The 24,452-nt window shown below is 45.2% G+C and overlaps 1 protein-coding gene across 2 annotated transcripts in view; it reads right to left on the bottom strand.

The window, feature by feature from the left end:
• Positions 1-3,335: 3,335 nt before the first annotated feature.
• Positions 3,336-24,452, bottom strand: part of LOC135546090 (signal-induced proliferation-associated 1-like protein 3) — a 98,430-nt gene continuing 77,313 nt past the window's right edge. Inside the window, exons 12-23 of one of the 2 annotated variants that reach the window (XM_064974235.1) lie at positions 23,155-23,409; positions 16,501-16,677; positions 14,618-14,742; positions 12,816-12,928; positions 12,252-12,706; positions 11,140-11,373; positions 9,923-10,085; positions 8,061-8,244; positions 7,759-7,914; positions 7,255-7,381; positions 6,565-6,646; positions 3,336-6,409 (exon numbers count right to left, since the gene is read on the bottom strand). In XM_064974235.1, the coding sequence (XP_064830307.1) occupies positions 6,266-6,409; positions 6,565-6,646; positions 7,255-7,381; positions 7,759-7,914; positions 8,061-8,244; positions 9,923-10,085; positions 11,140-11,373; positions 12,252-12,706; positions 12,816-12,928; positions 14,618-14,742; positions 16,501-16,677; positions 23,155-23,409 (2,215 nt within the window). In that variant the 3' untranslated portion in view covers positions 3,336-6,265. The remainder of the gene's footprint in view (positions 6,410-6,564; positions 6,647-7,254; positions 7,382-7,758; positions 7,915-8,060; positions 8,245-9,922; positions 10,086-11,139; positions 11,374-12,251; positions 12,707-12,815; positions 12,929-14,617; positions 14,743-16,500; positions 16,678-23,154; positions 23,410-24,452) is intronic. The other variant, XM_064974236.1, reaches the window with a different exon arrangement.

Below are 24,452 nucleotides of genomic sequence, written 5' to 3'. Positions count from 1 at the left end.
GCCCATTGTTACGTTTCTTCAAGTTTTCAGTCACTGCCATGCTCTGTGAATATAACCTTCGATGTCATCTGTGAGCTTACTGCACGAAACCAAGTCTCAAATCCGACATTCACAGAAATCAATTGTTGGCAAAATCATGATTATATAGCATAAAAAAAGGTTTAAGTCAGTGTGGTCTTTATCCTTAAGAACGTCAATGAGAATATAATTCAGAGAAAGGAATCTTCCAGTTTTTTTCCCATGAATGTGTACCATCAAGTGTTTTCTGTGATCCAAGTTGCCAACATCGAGCAATGTAACTTGATGGTAGTTCTGCTCTCAGATCAATGCGTCTACGAGTCTGTTGGTTTCAGTGGATGGAACATCCATCTGCCCCTAGTCTTTTGAAATGTCAGGGCAAAACTGTCCCCAATCCCATCTGTGTATTTCCTACACTGGTTAAAAGGTTTCTGGGTAATCTATTGGTTCTGATTTATGGTTAGAAGCCCAGGTACTCAGCCAGAACCTTGGTGAGGTTCTCCACTGTGGGCTGGTGTATGTTCTCCTCAGTGTCATCCAGTGTGTGCCAGAACGGTGGGAAGGGTGTGGCAATGACGTGAAGCACATGAACACCTGAGTTGGTGTGAAAGAAAAAAATGCATGCAGGATTGAAAGTATTTTATAAGACAAAATTCCATCAGCTGAGGCGACGCAGTCTTAGTGTGTCTGTCTGTATATGAGCACACCCTCTCACCTTAATGCAGGAAGGCGATGTAATTGATTGTCACCACAGCCGGCAGTAGGTTGGTGTGTGTGTGGAGCCTAGTGGGTGGGGTGTGTGTGCCATGCCCTCTGCCAGGTGCCTCGATCCGTTGAGAGTCCGGCTGTCCACTCCTCAAATGACTCCTCTCCGTCAAAAACCACTAGTTGGAGGGTTACAGCAGATGCCTGCAGAGAGAGAGGGAAGGGGGAGGTGGTCGTGTTTAATAGCAGAAGATGGGAAAGAGAGATGGGTGAATTCTCTGCCAATTGGTAACCAAGTCAAGGCCAAGGCAACATTTCATCACATCTCAATTTTCATTTCCCAGCAACAACGTCACTCCTGCAGTTGATTTGTCTTTTTGTGTGAGGCTGCAATGATGTCGCAGTTTGGCTGTGTGACTACCAAGATCTGTCTCCGGGGGAGGGGGCACTGCTAAACAGAGGATTCTGCGACTAACAACAGGGCTGCTCTCTGCAAGGCTACAGTCAGCACCTTATACTGCAGAGAGAGAGAGAGAGGACACAGAGAGGAGGGAGAGAAACCCAGCTACTCAGCATCTCTGTTCTTTCCATTGCAGTCTTTATTCTGTGTTTCTGAGTAAACTGCCTGAAATCAGACACTGACGTAAGGTTATGACCACAATGTTAGGGCTCGTTGTTTTACTGAATTTTGTTTGCTGCCAACTTGGGATGGGTGTGCTTTGAACATTTGACCGTTTCTCATAAAAATCTCCTTTACTGACTAAACTGATAAATAGAGTCCCTGGAAATAAATTGATATACATAATAGGACACCTGCTGATTGAGAGCAGGGACACGGGGGTCCAGGGGCAGGACTTTGGAGTCATAGTGGCAGGTCAGTAGCAGCCTGCGAGGGGCCCCGGGGTCAAGGGTCGCGATGATGTTAGAGAAGGTGACCTGTCCCTGAGGCGTTGGCGACAGGAAAGAGTCGAGTTCTCGTGTCCAGCTTTATTGGGAGTTGAACATTTATCGATGGTTAGCCTACTCTTCCTTATCGAAAATATTTTGTTCTCAAATATATTTATGCAGTAAGTGCCATGGTTTGTAATTTCTGTAGCCTCTCACTCAACTGAAAACATCTAATCCACTGATAACACAACTTGCTTTTTGGAACCAGGTTTTCGTTGAGGCAAGGGTTTATTTTAAAGGCGCTGTCCCTGCCTGACAGACCTTACAAAGCCGCGATACGTTAAATACCTATCAGCTAACTACTGACCAAATATATAAACGCAACATGTAAAGTGTTGACCCCATGTTTCATATGTTGAAATAAAATATCCCAGACATTTTCCATAACCACAAAAAAGCTTATTTCTCTCAAATGTTCAGATTTGTTTACGTCACTGTTCGTAAGCATTTCTCCTTCGCAAACATAATCCATCAGCCTGACAGGTGTGGCATATCAAGAAGCTGATTAAAACAGCTAGATCAATACACAGGTGCACCTTGTGCCGGGGACAATAAAAGGCCACTCTAAAATGTGCAGTCTTGTCATACAGTACAACGCCACAGATGTCTCAAGTTTTGGGGGACCGTGCAATTGGCATGTTGACTGCAGGAATGACCACCAAAGCGGTTGCCAGATAATTTCATGTTCATTTCTATACCATAAGCCACCTCCGTCGTAGTTTTAGAATTTGGTAGTATGTCCAACCGGGCTCACAACCACAGACTACAAGTATGGTGTCGTGTGGGCAAGCGGTTTGCTGTCAAAGTTGTGAACACAGTGCCTTGCAGTGATGTTATGGTATGGGAAAGCATTAGCTATGAACAATGAACACAACTGCATTTTATTGATGGCAATTTGAATGCAGAGATACCGTGACGAGATCCCGAGGCCCATTGTCTTGCCATTCATCTCCCGCCATTTCATAATGCACAGCCCCATGCTGCAAGGATCTGTAGACAATTCCTGGAAGCTTACAATGTCCCCGTTCTTCCATGGCCTGCATACTCAGACATGTATCCCATTGAGCATGTTTGGGATGCTCTGGATTGACGTATGACAGCGTGTTACTATTCCCGGCCACATCCAGCAACCAAAGAGAAGTGGGACAACATTACACAGGCCACAATAAAACAGCCTGATCAACTCTATGTAAAGGAGATGTGTTGAGGCAAGTGGTGGTCACACCAGAAACTAACTGGTTATCTGATCCACGCCCCCTACCTTAAGGTATCTGTGACCAACAGATGTATTTGTGTATTCTCAGTCATGTGAAATAGATTAGGGCCTAATTGAATCTATTTCAATTGACTGATTTCCTTATACGAACTGTAACTCAGTAAAAATCATTGAAGTTGTTGCATGTGGCGCTTATTTTTGTTCAGTGTCCACGTTATAGCAATCTGTCAGCCGATGACGTAGCACGCACCACATTGTTGTCCCTTCTATCCACTCGCATTCCTGTTCCATTTAGTTCCATTCAGTGTTTCATTTGAGGATTCAGTCGATACATTGTATGCCCCAGGTCACATGCCAGCAACTCGAGCAGACCCACAACCTGTTAATGGTGATCAAATAAGTTAAATACCATTGCCAGGAAAGATAAAAAATGATTCCATCATTATGAAAGATTTTTTTATATATGTTCTTATAAAACAATGAAAACAATTTACACTTTTAAATGTACAGTCATTGATACAACATCCCCCAGAAAAACAACGTTCAACCGTAAGTTTTCGTCGATGCATAAAGAACCCCCATTGCCTCATGCAGAACGCACCAACACAGAAAAACAATACAGCATCATAGAAATCAGCCTTGAACAAAGATTTAAAAGTCAAACAGCAATACATAGAAATAAAAAACACGGTGCCCTCTTCATTTCACTATTTTGTCTTTTTCAGGTTGCAAAAGTGGCCAAAAATAAATTATACAAATATTAAAACATTAAAAAAAAAAAAAATCATATAATTGATCAATTTATCAAGTTTCGGTATTACCATTTCTGATTTGTGCACGTGCAACATCGATGCACCGAGCTATGTTCAACATGTATAACTGCAGTTTGCTTAAAATCAAATATATCAAAACTAAATCCTAAAAACACCCGTACCCCTCCACACACACACACACACACAAATAAACAAAATTAAGATTAAGACATTGAAGATAACAACATCACAGCACATTTGCTGAGCTTCAGTGATAACATGAGTGTGTAGGGTTGTTTCAGTTGCTCTTGGTTTCGCCCAAGACGAGATGATTTAACTGGCTGGAGGAGGATGGGCAGCTCACAGGACACAGGGAGGCAGACTACAACAGCGTCTGTGGATGTGGCAGTGATGAGCAAATACCAGAGATGGTGAGATGAAGAGAAACGGAGACAGAGATGTCTGTATACATGTTGCTCTTATCGAAACGTAATGTCTCTCAACAATGTACAGATGTTTTTGAAAGAGTGGCGGGGGGGGGGCAGTGTTGAGTAGTGTGTTTTGTATGTTTGTATGCCACATGCGTGTGAATGTCCACTGATCCAGTCACAAAAGGGTTGACACCGTTCAGGTACACGCCCGCACGTAAAACAATAGATAGTACAGTTCTTAAAGGGGGTGTCTGAAAGGTCCTGAGAGTAGTGAGGGTAAGAAAGGATTCCAGTCGCGGCAGGGCAGAAGGTTCCTGAAAAGGGGGGTCTGTGATGAAAGGGAACTTAACTGTGCTCGGGGCTAACGTTTACTGGAACGAAAATAGCAATATGCTCCTTCAGGAGGACCCTTTTATCATTTTTGGGAAGGGATGTGGCCCAAACGAGAATTGGAACCTCCACCGTTGGTTTTGCCAGCTCCACGCTCCCCTCCATTTATCCCACATTCATAACATACAACGGACACAAAGACACAAAGCTGTAAGAAAAATGCTTTCTGTAAAGAATATAACCAATATAGTGTATTTGTGTTGATTTATTTTTACTGTATTCCTGTCAGATGGACATTTTTACAAAATGGCCAGAAGTTTCACACAGACCCACCACCCCAAGCTACGTTACTTCCGTTTTACGTCATTTAGCAAGGTCTCACAGTTGTGTATAAATTGTTGAGTTTGATTCTGCAGACACTAGGACTGTCTGTTAGCTAAATTAATGTATAATACCCCTTCATTCTAGCACACACACACACACACACACACACACACACACACACACACGTACACACGCACGGCTACAGTGTTTAAGAGATCATTTCTACGAGTCTTTTCTAAATGCACACAGTTGTGTACCCGCAGCTGGTACCCAAAACAAAAACCACGAAATATGGTCATTCTACAAATTGTAAAACATACTGCTTGGATATTTGTAAATACCTTTCAAATGGATTGTTAACCAAAAATGGACATTGAGATACTATCGTTGAGTTTATGACACTATATTCTGTTTCATAAACGGAACGAGAAGGCTCGTCTCATATCACTGGCGTACCTTGTCATATTATAGCTTGCTCGTAACTGAAATGCCCTGTGTCAGCCTATCACACACTCAACGAAGGGTAAAAAATAACATCGCCAGAGCTCTCCATTTTGTGCGATTAATGCATTGTGGGAGTATTTGCTGTACCCTACACACCTTCACGAGTTACACACCTCATTAAGTCAGTTATATCAGTACAATAGACATGTGTTCAAGCTATATGTTGAATCACACAGGCAAAAGTACAGTACCATTTCTTTTATAACACACGTCTCCCAGAGCATTCTGGGAGTTGGAGTCCTTTTTTTTTGGCTGATTCGCTTCAGGAACAGTATTAGGCCTCGCCGTGCGATCTTTGTGTTCTACAGTTCAATAAAAGCTCTCCTCTTTATTGGCTCTGCTCTGACGCAGGAGTGTATAAGACCTCAGTTACAAAAAATAAAAACCTACAAGCAGGGACAGAGAAGGATTTCCTCTGGGTGCACAGCCTGAGGGAGACGGCTTGTGTGGTGTTGGGAGTTTAAGAAAAATAGGCGTGTCTACTTGCAGGCTCTTCTGTCTAGGCAATTCGGTTTCAGATGAGCCAACGGGGATCCATTGGTTCTCTGTAGCCCCTGTGTCCGTCCAGCCCAGAGCGAGGCAGGGATTCTGGGGTAGGAGGTGCACCACAGAGAGGTTGGCGGCGTAACGGCAGGTCCCTCTCCCCAAAAGCAGGTCAGAGTGGTGGAGGGGTAAGTGCTCCTCTTCTCCCCTACCACCCCACGGAGGGAGATAGTGTGGTTGGAATGTGACAGAAGCAGCAGATGGAGGATAGAACGTAAGAATGTGGGGGGGGGTTACACATTTTACACATTTTCTTGTACATAATGTTACACATTAACTTACTCGCATTCGGGGTTTTTTCTACTGCCCATGTATTCCACATACCAAACCAGACGCACTGACAAATCTATTCCCCAATCAAGAAACTCACTGTGGCAGAGTTTCCAATAAATCAGGGTAATCCTAACACACCCCCCCCGGCTTAGGTCACACGTCCTCTTTGCGAAAGCTTTTGCACGCCCTCTTCGAGGTCACTTCCTGTGTCCGGTGTGAGCTCACTTCCTCTGCGGGGTGTCGGTGAAGAGCATGCTGAACTTGCGAAGCTGCTCGCTGGCCGAGTGGCTCTCTTCCTGCAGCCGCTGGTTATTCTGCCGCAGGTTAGCCATCTCAGCCAACAGGTGCACTTTGTCCTTCTTCTCCTGAGGGACAGAGAGGGAGGGGGAGGTGGGGGAGAGAGAGAGAGAGAAAGGGACGGAAGAGTTTATTTATTATCAGTTTCAGTTCTTACCTGTGTCAGAGGTACAGCCATATAAATTAGCATTGAGACTAAATGTCCTTCTGGTGTAAACGGTACCTTCTCCAGGTCAGTGTTGAGCTGCTTCAGCATCACCTCTAGGCTGTACAGTCGCCCCGAGAGGGCGTTGGGTACCTCATCCCTGAAAACACACAAAGACATTTAACTCAACAGTGTCACCTGGGTTTAGGTAGCAGGTAGGGCAGACAGGTTTAACAAGGTGTGTGTTCAACAGAACAACAGAGTTCATCAGGACCGTACGACGCAGTAGGTTAGTTCGGGAAACAAGAGGCCGTTTCAGTGATAGGTTGTAGTTATGCCCTGGGACAGCACAAGCTGACCGGCCGGACTGCTGTAACTCAAACACTACACTGTTTGTTCACGACAGAAGGTGTTCAGAGATCCCTTGGTAACTGGTTTGATCCATGTGTAACTACCACAGCTAACTACAGGATGGTGGTTCCTACATGTGAGCTTGACCTGACCAAAGGGAAATGGGGAAATCCAAGAGTAGGCCGTGCTTTTATACACTCACATTTCGGGTTTAGGATTTGGAGTCTCAGGGTCAAACAGACGAAACGTTCCTAATCGGCTGTGACTGCCGTGAACTTAAGATTGTGCGTCCGTAGCAGTGTCTGTGGATTGTGATTGTTTGAGCTTGTCCGTGAATCTTGGGTGTTTGAGTTGGTGTCGTGTGTGTGAATATTTGTGAATTCATGCGAAGTGTGTGTGTGTGTCTCAGAGACTTACCCGCCGAAGGTGGGGGTAGTGCGTGGAGTCTGAGGTGTTTGGAATTGGATTGGACTCTTGATCGGCCGCATGTCTGGAACCCCAACTTGAGGCTCACTGAGCGAGAAGAGCGACACTGCCCTTTGCACTGTAAAAAACACACAGAGACACACTGTTACAATGCTGCATTTCCCCATTCACAATCAGCTACCAATCTACAAATGCTGATTTTTGTCTATCTTCACAAGGTCTCCAGGAACATTTCACACAATCAAGCCCAGCCAGGAGCAGCTTAGCTGGGCTAGGGCAGTAATTGAGGCCCAGGATCATGTGTCAATAGGGGCCGTATGTGTTTGTGCCTGCTGGAGCTGCTGTGAGAAGCTTTGTGATGGCAGGAGACCAGAGGGAGCCAGGTGTCAGGAACTGAGGTGAGACTCTCTCTCTCTCTCTCTCTCTCTCTCTCTCTGCATGTATACACAAACAAAATGTCTCTCGCAAATATCTGAACACACACAGAATACTCACACTCACCCTCGTAGGCCTTGGCAGCGTTGACCAGACTGGCCCACTCCAGGCCACAGGCAGTGTCAGGCAGGGGCATGAGCCCCGGGTCCAGCCTCCTCAGGGGGGGAACCTTATCCCTCACCTCTGTCAGAGACAGCTCCGACGCAGACAGAGGGACTGGCCAGGCAGGAGGGGGGGCAAGTTAAGCAGTCTTAGCATTCATGATGACGTCACGTGATAAACTTTGCTTCTTGATAAACCATCATTATGTACGGATACAATGAAGTGAGAAGGTAATGACATCAAGCTGTGGCCCCACTCACCCTTCTTGTTGGGCATGTGGTTGGCAGAGTGTGCATGGCGCCGGGTGGGCAGGGTGCAGGTGAACAGCAGGTCGCTGGGAGTGCCCTGGTCAAACAGGGGGGCAGAGTTGGCATAGCTGGCATCCCTGCGCCCGCTGCACAGAGACTCGTCGGAGAACGTGCGCTGAAGAGTGTGTCGGGGAGACTGAAAAGAGAAGGGAGGGAAGTTAGTCGTGGGATAGTACGTTTGTGGGTGAGCAAGTTTGGGTGTGTATGTGTAAAATAGTGTGTTGTGTATGTGTTTGGGTGTATATGTGTATGGACAGTACCGATCAAAAGTTTGGACACACCTATTCATTCAAGGGTTTTTCTTTATTTTACTATTTTCTAAATGTATTCTACACACTGAAACACATCAAAACTATTAAATAACACATATGGAATCATGTAGTAACCAAAAAAGTGTTAAACAAATCAAAATATGTAATATTTGAGGTTCTTCAAAGTAGCCACCCTTTGCCTTGACAGCTTTGCACACTATTGGCATTCTCTCAACCAGCTTCACCTGGAATGCATTTCAATTATCAGGTGTGCCTTGTTAAAAGTTAATTTGTGGAATTTCTTTTCTTCTTAATGTGTTTGAGCCAATCAGACAAGGTATGGGTGGTATACAGAATATAGCCCTATTGGTAAAATACCAAGTCCATATTATGGCAAGAACAGCTCAAATAAGCAAAAACAAACGACAGTCCATCATTACTTTAAGACATGAAGAAGGTCAGTCAATCCGGAAAATTTCAAGAACAGAAGTTTCTTCAAGTGCAGTCGCAAAAACCATCAAGCGCTATGATGAAAGTGTCTCTCATGAGGCCCGCCACAGGAATGGAAGATCCAGAGCTACCTCTGCTGCAGGGGATAAGTTCATTAGAGTTATCAGCCTCAGAAATTGCAGCCCAAATAAATGCTTCACAGAGTTCAAGTAACAGACACATCTCAACATCAACTGTTCAGAGGAGAATGCGTGAATCAGGCCTTCATGGTCAAATTGCTGCAAAGAAACCACTACTAAAGGACACCAATAAGAAGAAGAGACTTGCTTGGGGCAAGAGACACGAGCAATGGACATTAGACCGGTGGAAATCCGTCCCTTGGTCTGATGAGTCCAAATTTGAGATTTTTGGTTCCAACAGCCGTGTCTTTGTGAGACGCAAAGTAGGTGAACGGATGATCTCCGCATGTGTGGTTCCCACCGTGAAGCATGGAGGAGGAGGTGTGATGGTGCTTTGCTGGTGACTGTCAGTGATTTACTTAGAATACAAGGCACACTAAACCATCATGGCTACCACAGCATTCTGCAGCGATACACCATCCCATCTGGTTTGCACTTAATGTGACTATCATTTGTTTTTCAACAGGACAATGACCCAACACACCTCCAGGCTGTGTAAGGGCTATTTGACCAAGAAGGAGAGTGATGCAGTGCTGCATCAGATGACCTGGTCACCACAAACACTCGACATCAACCCAATTGAGATGGTTTGGGGTGAGTTGGACCGCAGAGTGAAGGAAAAGCAGCCAACAAGTGCTCAGCATACATGGGAACTCCATTAAGACTGTTCCTCATGAAGCTGGTTGAGAAAATGCCAAGAGTGTGCAAATCTGTCATCACGGCAAAGGGTAGCTACTTTGAAGAATATAAAATATAAAATGTTGGTTACTACATGATTCCATATGTGTTATTTCATAGTTTTGATGTCTTCACTATTATACAACAATGTAGAAAATAGTAAAAATAAAGAAAAACCCTTGAATAAGTAGGTGTGTCCAAACTTTTGACTGGTTCTGTATGTACTGGGTTTGTGTGTACTGTGCGTGTCCCTCACCGTGTCCCTTTGTGGCATCTCTCCAGGGTTGTCCATGATGATGAGTTTCTTCAGGTCGTCCTCGACGGTGCTCTTGTGGGATCTCCGTGGAGACCGCAGGTCCCTTAGCGATGCTCGAAGACGGGGCTGTCCGAACACGTTCTTAGAATTCACGTCCACCTGTCTGAACACACACAACAGGAATATAATGTAGGTTAAATACAGTAACACAACTTGTCCCATTGAGCATGGCTTAACATAGTGGCGTGATGCTTGGCTTTTGTGTTGGTAGTGCCACGGTAGACCAGTGCATCTCAATGCACACACACACACACACACACACACACACACACACACCAGAAACAAAGCACTTCTGTATCTCGTCAGTCTATTCTTGTTCTGACAAATTAAGGCTATTCCATGCTCTTGCCTAGAAGGCCAGCATCCCGGAGTCACCTCTTCGCTGTTGACATTGAGACTGGTGTTTTGCGTGTACTATTTAATGAAGCTGCCAGTTGAGGACTTGTGAGGTGTCTCTTTCTCAAACTAGACACTCTAATGTACTTGTCCTCTTGCTCAGTTGTGCACCGGGGCCTCCCACTCCTCCTTCTATTCTGGTTAGAGCCAGTTTGCGCTGTTCTGTGAAGGGAGTAGTGCACAGCATTGTATGAGATCTTCAGTTTCTTGGAAATTTCTCGCATGGAATAGCCGTCATTTCTCAGAACAAGAAGAGACTGACTAGATTCAGCAGAAAGTTCTTTGTTTCTGGCCATTTTGAGCCTTTAATCAAACCCACAAATGCTGATGCTGCACATACACAACTAATCTAAAGAAGGGCAGTTGTATTGCTTCTTTAAGCAGTACAACAGTTTTCAGCTGTGCTAACATAATTGCAAAAGGGTTTTCTAATGATCAATTAGCCTTTTAAAATGATAAACTTGGATTAGCTAACACAACGTGCCATTGGAACACAGGAGTGATGGTTGCTGATAATTGACCTCCGTACGTCTATGTAGATCTTCCTTTTATTTTTAAATCAGCTGTTTCCAGCTACAACAGTCATTTACAACATTAACAATGTCTACACTGTATTTCTAATAAATTTGATGTTATTTTAAATGGACAAAAACAACCCTAAACTTTTGAATGGTAGTGTATTCACTCACTCACTCACTCACTCACTCACTCACTCACTCACTCACTCACTCACTCACTCACTCACTCACTCACTCACTCACTTCTTGCTGCTGTTACTGTCAGAGCTGTAGGTAGTGGGTGTGTTTGAACGAGAGGGGGCATTGTCGTCTGGTTGCCAGGCGCCCAGTCTGCTCTTGCTGTATAAGGCCTTGGGGGCGGAGCTGGACAGAGGGGTGGAGCTGAGTAGAGCAGAGTTAGGCGTGACTGTGGCGGCTCGGACCGGCCGTGATTTCTCTGCTGCAGGGGTCTTGTAACCCTGGGGTGTATAGCAGGACCTGTGACGACACACAGACGCACGGTACAGAGAAACACATGCTCAAATCCATAAACCGATCTATCTAGCCGTCTACATGCATAACAAAGTCAATATACATGATGCACAGGTTTAGAGATATGCTTGAGTTGATGGATCCATTCAGGGTGGGATACATAACTGACACAACAAACCACACGTCATGCAGAACAGCTGCAGGTGGAATTCACCTCTCAAATCCCCTTTTTCTCCTGACCCATTTCCACCAAAAGCCACTTTAACCAACAAACCAGCAGCAACATCTGTGAATATCCCTGACCAGCTATCATGGCTTTCTCTGGACATACATCCAGCAAACCATCCACCCAATCACTCAAGCAACCACTCATCTACAAAATGTCCATCCAACCCACTGTCACTCAACACCTCCACCCATCCATCTTAACACTCACACGTCTCTATCCCCATTTCCTAAGCTCCTGTACCACAGTTTAGACTACATACCTATACGTTATTTATTGTGTCCCACTGTGTGATGGGTGCCTCTGTGTGTCAGAGTGCCAGTGTGCTGTCCTGTTCCCCTGAAGTGACTGGATATAAACTGGGGGACTGGAGTGATAGAACTGGGGGTCTAAACCCCTAATCCTTTAATCTCCCTCTAAGAGTAGCTGAACTCTAAATATGTTGGCCTATGTGTATGTAGGGCAAGGGTGGCACATCTGGCCCATACATGACCCCCATAAGGATTACACACTGATGTGTTTCGGTACATTCCGTATGAGGGGTTGGATGCCTGTGTGGACAAAATATACCGTTCTTTGTCCTACCCACTTCCACTCTCTTACCACTACTAAAAGCTAAACTGCGTTGGAGTGTATAAGCAGTGTGTCTCTCTTGTACCTGGGTTTAAATGAGTCTGGCTTCTCCACGTTGGATCCAGGAGGAGGGAAGGTACGCGTGCGGTATCCTTTTGTCTGATTGGCAGGTAATACAGGTGACGACTCTAGTCTCCGCCCCTCGACTCCGTTGCCCCTCACCCCAGAGACGTCCTGCAGCCCGCTATTATAGGTTGCTGAACAGTGCAGGGGCTTCTGTGATTGGCTGGACTGGTTTCCGTGGCGACCACCGGGCTTGGTGTTGTAGAGGGTGGGGGCATCGATGCCGCTGTCGCTGGAGCCGCCCTTACTGAGGGGGTCGGGGTCAGGTTCAGCCAGGTCGCCTAGGCAAGCCCCGGATACCCCCGGGCCTCCCCTCTCCCCCCCGGCCCCGTCGAACCAGCGCTCGTCACTGTGGCTGCTGGACGCGTTACTGGAGAGAGTGTTACTGCTGGAGTGGCTGGAGTACTGGGTCTCACCCTACAGAGAGGGGGATGAGGTGAGAGAAAGAGATGGTAGATACACAGAAAAGCAACTGGCATAAAATCTCTCTCTCTCTCTAAAAAAAAAGAGGACAGTTATATCTGACCTTTGAGTGTCTGTTGGGGGAGTCTTTCCCTGGGACGTCCTGTCGGGTGGGTCTCCTCTGCCCTCCTCCTCCTGGCCCCCGAGACGATGACGCTGGGACATGCCATAGGGGCTCTGGGCAGAGAACACACACACCATTACGCATCAAAGGTTTAATGTAGTGACAGGTGTGGTATGTAGGCCAGCGTTATGTTTTACGTGTTCATTGTGTGTGTGTGTGTGTGTGTGTGTGTGTGTGTGTGTGTGTCACTGTATTGGGGTAGTCCGTATTTAAGCCTCTTTTCTGATGTCTAACTCAGTTCGATTTGGACCCTCTCCAATTGACTCTCTTTAATCCTGACTCTCTATTTCTGTGTGTGTGTATGGATGGATATGTACAGTTGAAGTCGGGGGTTTACATATACATTTAAACTCAGTTTTTCATAATTCCTGACATTTAATCCTAGTAAAAATTCCCGGTCTTGGGTCAGTTAGGATCACCACTTTATTTTAAGAATGTGAAATGTCAGAATAACAGTGGAGAGAATGATTTATTTCAGCTTTTATTTCTTTCATCACATTCCCAGTGGGTTAGAAGTTTACATACATTCAATTAGTATTTGGTAGCCTTGCCTTGAAATTGTTTAACTTGAGTCAAACTTTTCGGTAACCTTCCACAAGCTTCCCACAATAAGTTGGGTGAATTTTGGCCCATTCCTCCTGACAGAGCAGGTGTAACTGAGTCAGATTTGTAGGACTCATTGCTCGCACACACTTTTTCAGTTTTGCCCACAAATGTTCTATAGGATTGAGATCAGGGCTTTGTGATGGCCACTCCCAATACCTTGACTTTGTTGTCCTTAAGCCATTTTGCCACAACTTTGGAAGTATGCTTGGGGTCATTGTCCATTTGGAAGACCCATTTGCGACCAAGCTTTAACTTCCTGACTGATGTCTTGACATATTGCTTCAATATATCCACATCATTTTCCTCCCTCATGATGCCGTCTATTTTGTGAAGTGCACGAGTCCCTCCTGCAGCAAAGCAACCCCACAACATGATGCTGCCACCCCCGTGCTTCACGGTTGGGATGGTGTTCTTCGGCTTCCAAGCCTCCTTTTTATGGCGGTTTTGGAGCAGTGGCTTTTTCCTTGCTGAGCGGCCTTTCAGGATATGTCGATATAGGACTTGTTTTACTGTGGATATAGATAACAGATACCTGTTTCCTCCAGCATCTTCACAAGGTCCTTTGCTGTTGTTCTGGGATTGATTTGCACTTTTCGCACCAAAGTACGTTCATCTCTAGGAGACAGAACGCGTCTCCTTCCTGAGCGGTATGACAGATTCGTGGTCCCATGGTGTTTATACTTGCGTACTATTGTTTGTACAGATGAACGTGGTACCTTCAGGCGTTTGGAAATTGCTCCCAAGGATGAACCAGACTTGTGGAGGTCTACAATTTTTTTTCTGTGGTCTTGACTGATTTCTTTTGGTTTTCCCATGATGTCAAGCAAAGAGGCACTGAGTTTGAAGGTAGGCCTCGAAATACATCCACAGGTACACCTCCAATTGACTCAAATGATGTCAGATGCTATCAGAAGCTTCTAAAGCCATTACATAATTTTCTGGAATTTTCCAAGCTGTTTAAAGGCACAGTCAACTTAGTGTGTGTAAACCTCTGACCCACTGGAATTCTGTCAATAAACAAATGTTGGAAAAATTACTTGTTAGGCCAAAGCAAGCTAGCCACTTAAAGTATTTTTTATGAATAGATATATGTGTGTGTGCGTTCTGTATGTTTGTCTACATATGTGTTTGTGTACCTGGCTTGCAGCGCTCCATAGTGCTGTCCTGGCTAGTGAAGCCCGAGGAGGACTCTCCACTCGAGGTGATGTCCAGACTGAGATGAGGTTCGTAGGCCAGCAGGGGGCGCTGGGCTGAACCGTACCTATACAGATATAAGAGGAACAGGGAGGTTACACACACACACACACACACACACACGGACTGGGCGTAATACCGTACTATATACCAGTTTTGATGCATGAACTGGTTTGGGTTTTTACTTTACATTCTACAACGGTGTTTGTTAAATGTAAAAAGTCAGTTTCTGTTTTTTTAGTTGACTCCGTTTGCTACTTGAGCCTTCTCTCCCTATCCTCCTGCAAATATTTTTTACATGCTAACAAATGCTAACAAATTACTAGCGAACATATGCTAAATGCAAGGACAGACAACCCAGGTCATAAAGTTGTAGAACTTTCTCAAAAGGCTACTCACACTTGATCCAGAAGGGGATGGATTGTCTGTGCTGCAACCAAGAAGCTTGATATTGCAAGCTAGCCCCTTAACTTTGTAGCTAGCAAATTAGCAAACCAAAAGCATAGCTGGAGCCCTGAACTGGAGAAAATGTATTTGATATTGCAAGCTAGCCCCTTAACTTTGTAGCTAGCAAATTAGCAAACCAAAAGCATAGCTGGAGCCCTGAACTGGAGAAAATGTATTTGGATATTTAGATATTTATAGATGGCAAACATTAGTGGTTAATTTCAAGTGGAACTTGATCACCACTCTTGTGCTTCTCAACTGAAGATCGACATGTTTTCTACACGGTGCTCTTCGTAAACAAACATACCATGTGACTGGCTCAATATAAGTTATTAAGGGGAAAAAAATGTGGGGGGAGGTTTATATGGTATACCACACAAGCCTGGTTAAAAATATTGGGATATGATATTTTGGCCATACTGCCCAACCCTAACTCACACTCAGGTTACACAGACTCAGATTTAGGCAGACAACAACAAAAAAGGTACACAAACACGGGCTGACTCCATTTAGTCGACCGGTCCATTGTGTGGTCGTAAGGATGTTTGTCCACAGAGATTTCTCTCGTCGAGCAGTCGCAAATCACAATGGTGCACAAAACACCGGTCTGATCTGCGCCTGTCTCAGTGGACTGATCCATTGCGGAGGCCATAGGGATGGTACAGTCCATCACTCGAAAACAATGGTCACCAACCTTTGAGTCAAGATCACATTCCAAGTAAAAAAAAAACAAGCCAAAATCTACCGCTCAGATAGTTTTTAAAAAACCCTAGAGGGGTTAAAGCATCAGACAAGCTCAGTGCATATAGTTGAAATTATTCAAACACATAGGGTGTGTCTATATATGAAAAAATACACGTTTTAAAGTTTTGACCAATCGGGCAGACGATTCTCGGTCGACCAATATATCCCCGCCCCCCCGGGGACAGCCCTAACACACACAGATATGTTTAAGAGCATTTCCCAGATTCTGTTTTTGCTATGTTCCATGGTGGCGCTTATTTCAAACATGTTTCTCTGGTTGGGCAGGATGTAATAATCACCAAACACACAGGTAAAACTACACAATGGAGTCTTAATCCAAGAGTGTGTTCGTACAGGCCTCACTGACAGAAGCTCGACAGTCAAATCAGTCGAAGGTCTGCAGCATGTTAGCTACCACTCCTAGCAACAACCGCCAAAAGCCTGCCAAGTATCATGCAAAGGAAATGCCAGGGAACAGGAAGGAGTGACATCCTTCTCCAATACAAACAAATGGAGACCTCAATGATAGCTCAATGCACACAAACAGAGACAACCACAGAGCCAGTCAGAGACAACACGAGAGATACACACATACAAAGACAATGAACATCACACACAGACTCTGTTGACTGACCTGTCAGGTGAGGGTTTGTAGCGTATGAAGGTCCCGCTGAGTACGGGGCCCCCCAGGGCCATCATGCCCCCCAGTCCAGAGGGGGAGGAGAAGCTGGCTGAGGGGTTCCTGTAGGGCAGCACTCTGTCGCCCCCTGCTGGCGACAGGCAGTAGTGGTTCTCAGGGAAACTCACCGGCCTGCAGAGGGGACAGCGGAGTTTAAAGTCAGTATATTAGTAAAGCGTCATAGAGTATGAGTGCTGATCTATGATCAGTCTTAACTTTTAGATCATTATTTATATGGTTATATGGATAGAGAGGACCTGATCCTGATCCACCAAAAGTATGTGGACACCTGCTCTTAGAAAATCATATTCCCAAATCATGGAGTTGGTCCCCCTTTTGCGGCTATAACAGCCTCCACTCTTCTGGGAAAGTTTTCCACTAAATGTTGGAACATTTCTGCAGGGACTTGCTTCCATTCAGCCACAAGAGCATTAGTGAGGTCAGGCACGGATGTTGGGCGATTAGGCCTGACTCGCAGTCGGCGTTCCAATTCATCCCAAAGGTGTTCGATGGGGTTGAGGTCAGGGCTCTGTGCATGCCAGTCAAGTTCTTCCACACCAATCTCGTCAAACCATTTCTGTATAGACCAAGCTCTGTGCACGGGGGCATTGACATGCTGAAACAGGAAAGGGCCTTCCCCAAACTGTTGCCACAAAGTTCGAAGCACAGAATCGTCTCGAATGTCATTGTATGCTGTAGCGTTAAGATTTCCCTTCACTGGAACCAAGAGGCCTAGCCTGAACCATGAAAAACAGCCACAGACCATTATAACTTATCCACCAAACTTTACAGTTGGCACTATGCATTGGGGCAGTTAGTGTTCCGATGGTGTTTACCAAACCCAGATTTGTCCATCGAACTGCCACATGGTGAAGTGTGATTCATCACTCCAGAGAACGCAATTCCACTGAGTCCAATGGCGGTGAGCTTTACACCACTCCAGCTGACGCTTGGCATTGCGCATGGTGATCTTAGGCTTGTGTGCAGCTGCTCGGCCAAGGAAACAGTTATTGTGATGACGCTGCTTCCAGAGGAAGTTTGGAACTCGGCACGAGTGTTGCAGCCGAGGATAGACTATTTTTATGCGCTTAAGCACTCGGAGGTCTTGTTCTGTGAGCCTGTGTGGCCTACCGCTTTTGCGTTGTTGCTCCTAGACGTTTCCACTTCACAACAGCACTTACAGTTGACCGGGGAAGCTCTAGCAGAGCAGAAATGTGACAAACTGACCTGTTGGAAAGGTGGCCTCCTATTACGGTGCCACGTTGAAAGTCACTGAGCTCTTCAGTTAGGCCCTTCTACTGACAATATTTGTCTATGGAGATTGCATGGCTGTGTGCCATGTTGCCGAATCCACTAATTTGAAGGGGCGTCCACATAGTTTTGTAAATATAGTGTATCTAAAAGTATAATTGAGAAATATTTGATCAAAGCTGGCATGTTTATGACATTTTGCCTTACCCAGACCTCCTTAATTACTCCCTAAAGTTTCATCTAAGTGCTACAAAGCTAAATTCGGTGTCATACGAAGCTTTACTATGTCCACTGTAAAGAGTACGAAATTGATTTCAATAAACACATTTACATTAATGAATGAAAGTAGAAGACATTTTTCAGTATACTGTTGAGCATAATATACTCTAAGGCAGGGCTCTAAATGTAAAAAAATAAATAATGTATTGGTAGCACTGGTGCTCCCAACTTCAAAACGTTAGGAGCACTAAATGAAATTTAGTAGCACTAGAAAATAAGATTTTTTTCAAAACTGATTGAGAAACAGCCTATATTGGGTCGAGGTAGTGACCTAGAAACGAAAATGTAACACTATAAATACAATCATGTATTATTAAAGATAAAATGTTGATACGAATACTTGTCATGAAAATTACAAAATCATTTGTGTGGAATAGTAGGTTTCTATACTGAACAAAAATATAAAACGCAACATGTAAAGCGTTGGTCCCATGTTTCATGAGCTGAAATAAAACACCCCAGACATTTTCCATACGCACGAAAAGCTTATTTCTCAACCCCCCCAAAAAATGGCACAAATTCTCCCTGTTAGTGAGAATTTCTCCTTTGCCAAGATAATCCATCCACCTGACAGGTGTGGCATATCAAGAAGCCGATTAAACAGCAAGCTCATTACACAGGTGCACCTTGTGCTGGGGGGACCTCCCCCCAAAAAGGCCACTAAAATATGTAGCTTTGTCACACAATGCCACAGATTTCTCAAGTTTTGAGGCAGCGTGCAATTGGCATGCTGACTGCTGGAATGTCCACCAGAGCGGTTTCCAGAGAATTTAATGTTCATTTCTCTACCATAAACTGCCTCTAACGTCATTTTAGAGATTCTGGCAGTACATCCAGCTGACACGATCGCAGACCACGTGTTACCATGCCAGCCCAGGACCTCCACATCTGGTTTCTTCACCTGCGGGATCGTCTGAGACCAGACAGCCAGACAGCTGATGAAACTTGGGGTTTGCACAACCGAAGAAATTCTGCACAAACCTGACTGCCGTTCGGCGTCCTAACTGACTTCCGTGGTCAAATTCTCACCTTCAGCATGCTAGAGAAGTGTGCTCTTCATGGGTGAATCTCGGTTTCAACTGTACCAGGCAGAAGGCAGACAGCGTGCATGGAGTCGATTGTAGATATAATTGTGGACTACAGGAAGAATAGGACCAAGCACGTCCCCATTGTCATCGATGGGGCTGCAGTGGAGCAGGTTGAGAGCTTCAAGTTCCTTGGTGTCCACATCACCAACAAACTAACATGGTTCAAACACACCAAGACAGTCGTGAAGAAGGCACGACAAAGCCTATCCCCCCTCAGGAGACTGAAAAGATTTGGCATGGGTCCTCAGATCCTCAAAAGGTTCTACAGCTGCACCAATCGAGTTGCATCACTGCCTGGTATGGCAACTGCTCGGCCTCCGACCGCAAGGCACTACAGAGGGTACTTGCGATCGGCCCAGTACATCACTGAACCAAGCTCCCTGTTATCCAGGACCTCTATACCGGGCGGTGTCAGAGGAAGACTCCAGCCACCCCAGTCATAGACCGTTCTCTCTGCTGCCGCACGGCATGCGGTACCGGAGCGCCAAGTCTTGGTCCAAGAGGCTTCTAAACAGCTTCTACCCCCAAGCCATTAGACTCCTGAACATCTAACCAAAGGGCTACCCAGACTACTTGCATCCCCCCTCTTTTACACCACTGCTACTCTCTGTTGTTATCTATGCATAGTCACTTTAATAACTCTACCTACATGTACATATTACCTCAACTAACTGGTGCCCCCGCACATTGACTCTGTACCGGTACCCCCCTGTATATAGTCTCGCTATTGTTATTTTACTGCTGCTCTTTAATTACTTGTTACTTTTATTTCTTATTCTTATCCTTATTTTTTTTTTGTAACTGCATTGTTGGTTAGGGGCTCATAAGTAAGCAATTTCACTGTAATGTCTTCACCTGTTGTATTCGGTGCATGTGACTAATACAATTTGATTTGATTTGTATGGGCGAACGGTTAGCTGATATCAACATTCTGAACATAATCCCCCCCCCCCATGGGGCACTATGTAATGGGCAGGCATAAGCTACAGACCTTGAAAACAACTGCATTTTAGCGATGGCAATTTCAATGCACAGAGATACCCTGACGAGATCCTGAGACCCATTGTCGTGCCATTCATCCGCTGCCATCTCCTTATGTTTCAGCATGATAATGCACGGCCCCATGTCGCAAGAATCTGTACAGAATTCCTGGAAGCTGAAAATGTCCCAGTTCTTCCACGGCCCGCATACTCAGACATGTCACCCATTGAGCATGTTTGGAATGCTCTGGATCGACGTCTACGACAGCATGTTCCGGTTCCCGCCAATATCCAGCAACTTCGCACAGCCATTGAAGAGGAGTGGGGCAACTTTCCACAGGCCACAATCAACAGCCTGATCAACTCTATGCGAAAGAGATTTGTCGCGCTGCATGAGGCAAATGGTCACACCAGACACAGACTGGACGCCCCTACTTTGTTTTTTAAGGTATCTGTGACCAACATATGCATATCTGTACTCCCAGTCATGTGAAATCCCTCTTCCTTTCTTTCTGTGCACCCAAATGTTTGGGTGTAAAGATTACCAGGTTGTTAGCTAGCTAGCCAACGAGGTAACACGACTGAACAAGGTGCAAAATGGTTTAACAATGTCGATGAGCGAGTAGTTTTAGAATGGCCCACGACATGGTTTATGAATGTAAAGTGCGGTCCCGGGCGATCCTTTATATCCCCGGGCGATCCTTTATAGGATGATTTTTTTTTTTATGTTGGGCCAGTAATACGGGTCAGATCCTTTGACCTGGTTGGACTGGAAGCGAGCCACTTTTGCTTTAGTAACGGTGCAACCGTGATGCTAACGAATCCGTACTTAATTGTTTCTCTAGGGGAAACAACAGTAAAGTGAAGCCTTGTTCCAACAATTATTATCTGGAAGATTTCTTTCATAGTTGCACAGTGCTCCCAAAATAAAACCCAGAGTCACACAGCAAAATACAGTACCAGACAAAAGTTTGGACACACCTCCTCATTTAAGGGTTTTTCTTTACGTTTAACTATTTTCTACATTGTAGAATAATAGTGAAGTCATCTATGAAATAACACATATGGAAGAATCATGTTATAACTAAAAAAAAAAGTGTTAAACAAGTAGCCACCCTTTGCCTTGATGACAGTTTTGCACACTAGGCAGGGTAGCCTAGTGGTTAGAGTGTTGGACTAGAAACCAGAAGGTTGCAAGTTCAAACCCCCGAGCTGACAAGGTACAACTCCCTGAACAGGCAGTTAACCCACTGTTCCTAGGCCGTCATTGAAAATAAGAATTTGTTCTTAACTGACTTGCCTAGTTAAATAAAGGTAAAAAATAAAATAAAAAAATGTTCTCTCAACCAGCTTCATGAGGTAGTCACCTGGAATGCATTTCAATTAACAGGTGTGCCTTGTTAAACGTTAATTTGTGGAATTTCTTTCCTTTTTAATGCGTTTGAGCCAATCAGTTGTGTTGTGACAAGGTAGGGGTGGTATAGAGAAGAAAGCCCTATTTGGCAAAATACCAAGTCCATATTATGGCAAGATCAGCTCAAATAAGCAAAGAGAAACGACAGTCCATCATTACTTTAAGACATGGTCAGTCAAATTTCAAACTTTGAAAGTTTCAACAAGTGCATTTGCAAAACCCATCAAGCGCTATGAGGAAACTGGCTCTCATGAGAACTGCCACAAGAAAGGAAAACCCAGAGCTACCTCTGCTGCAGAGGATAAGTTCATTAGTTACCAGCCTCAGAAATTGCAGCCCAAATAAATGCTTCACAGAGTTCAAGTAAAAGACACATCTCAAAATCAACTGTCCAGAGGAGACTGTGTGAATCAGGCCTTCATGGTTGCTGCAAAGAAACCACTACTAAAGGACACCAATAACAAGAGATTTGCTTCGGCCGAGAAGCAATGGACATTAGACAGGTGGAAATCTGACCTTTGGTCTGATGACTCCAAATTTGGAGATTTTTGGAACCAACTGCCGTGTCTTTGTGAGACGCGGAGTAGGTGAACAGATGATCTCGGCATATGTGGTTCCCACCGTGAAGCATGGAGGAGGAGGTGTGATGGTGCTTTGCTGGTGACAATGTCTGTGATTTATTTAGAATTCAAGGCACACTTAACCAGCATGGCTACCACAGCGATACACCATCCCATCTGGTTTAAGCTTAGTGGGACTATTATTTGTGGACAATGACCCAACACGCATCTAGGCAGTGTAAGTGCTATTTGACCAAGGAGGAGAGCGATTGAGTGCTGCATCAGATGACCTGGCCTCCCCAATCCTCCGACCTCAACCCAATTGAGATGGTTTGGGATGAGTTGGACCGCAGAGTGAAGGAAAAGAAGCCAACAAGTGCTCAGCATATGTGAGAACTCCTTCAAGATTGCATTCCAGGTGAAACTGGTTGAGAAAATGCCAAAGCTGTCATCACGGCTACTTTGAAGAATCAAAAAATATATATATATTTTTTTGAATGGGTAGGTGTGTCCAAACTTTTGACTGGTACTGTATATATTGTTGTAAAGAAAATATATTACAGAGCAAGCGGTAAAGCTTCATATGACACATTTTTGCCCTGTAGCACCTACAGATGAAACATTACGGAGTCTTAAAGGAGGCCTGGGTAAGGTCAAAATATCATAAAAATGCCAGCTTTGATAAATTATTTCTCAATTATGCCAAATTATTAGTTACAAATGTAAAATATATGTAAACAATTCTTCCCCCACAATAACCATGCTATGGGTTCCATTTTGTACAAATCCCCAAAATCATGGTATTTTTTATTCTGGTTTCGTGTGAAATCACTTATATGTTCTCCACCTACAGCGATGCTTTACGTTTTGTTTTTTTATAAGGATAACCTCAATGTCGGAGCATTTATGAGAATCACACCAGGCCATGAGCATAGGACAAGCCCCTCAAGACACTGGCGCAAACAAAGGCAATGACACCAGTGTCTACGCACAAGGCAAACAAATCACACACACACACACGCACGTCAGTGTCGCACCTTTTGTTGGAGAGGTGCTGGGGCTCCCTGTATGGGACGGGCATGACCATGGCCTTGTGTGAGCGTGGTTGGGGTGGTGGGGGGCCCATAGGGGTCCAGCGCTGAGGGGTGGGGGCGCTATGCAGGCCAGGAGGGCCGGCGGTGCTGTCCCAGCGCCAATCGGGAGGGCGAGGGGAGGGCCGGTACCCTGCTGCCACAGGCTCAGGCTCTGGCTTCTGCTCCATTGTCTTCATCTCATACTCCTCTGTGCAGCCCCTACAGACAGAGAGGGGGAATGGAGAGTCAGTGGTAGTGCAAGGCTACACCGTCCACACAGATTACACACAAACACCAGATAACAACTAGAAATGTCATAGCTGCCTACAACATGTCAGTGGCTACGCACACACCACACACGCAACCACACACACACACAGACGCAACCACGAACGCACGCCGTCTCCGTCAGCATATTCCCTTTAACATCCTCCTCCAACAGCGCGCGCACACACACACACACACACACACACACACACACACACACACACACACACACACACTAATGAGCTTCTTCAGGACTCCATCAGGACTCCATCCCCTACTGTAAGGCCCCGGGTCAAGTGTGTGCGTTTCTACGAGCGTATGTACAGATAGAAGCCATGACCTGACCTCTCAGTCAGCCAGTTGTCGCTGGACAGAAGCACGGTAAGATAAACCGCTAATCTCATAAAGATTCTCTCGGTCAGCCTTTTATTCCAGTGTATGTGGCCTAGATGTGTCACCTTGCATCCAGTTTATAGACGCGCAAGGCGTGTGGAAATGGTCGTTTCAGGCTAGACCACTCCAGTTAAAGACTTTTATTAGTGCGATAACGGGCTTTTCTTCAACTTCCCCTAAACAGTCACAATCTTGACATTATGAGTCACTGCACTACCAATAATACAATGAAGTGCACATTAAATTTTTGGGGCAAATTCAAAGGAACACCCTCAATTACGTAATATCAGTTTCAGTGGGGTGTTGGTCTCCTTTTCGACTCAAGAGAGAGCGATATAGATCCCTCTTTAACCCGGAACGGCACGACAGGTTAAAGAGGCACCACACCGCCACAGACATCATACATCGCTACAACGGGGAGGGGTGTGGGGGGGTGAGAGGAGGGACAGACGAGGGAAAATATAGATGAGGAGAGGATGGCGGGGGAAGGGAAGAGAGGAGAAAATAAAGAAAAAAAGAAGGCAGATATAGAGAAGGCAAGAAAGGGACATGATACATGAACAAATTAGAGGACATGGGAAAGGGATGAGAAGTGGAGAAAG

The sequence above is a fragment of the Oncorhynchus masou genome, chromosome 9 (genome assembly GCF_036934945.1).
Source record: "Oncorhynchus masou masou isolate Uvic2021 chromosome 9, UVic_Omas_1.1, whole genome shotgun sequence".
Classification (NCBI taxonomy): Eukaryota; Metazoa; Chordata; class Actinopteri; order Salmoniformes; family Salmonidae; genus Oncorhynchus; species Oncorhynchus masou.
Note: the sequence above shows the minus strand (reverse complement) of the source record. Positions and strands in the feature narration are given on the sequence as shown.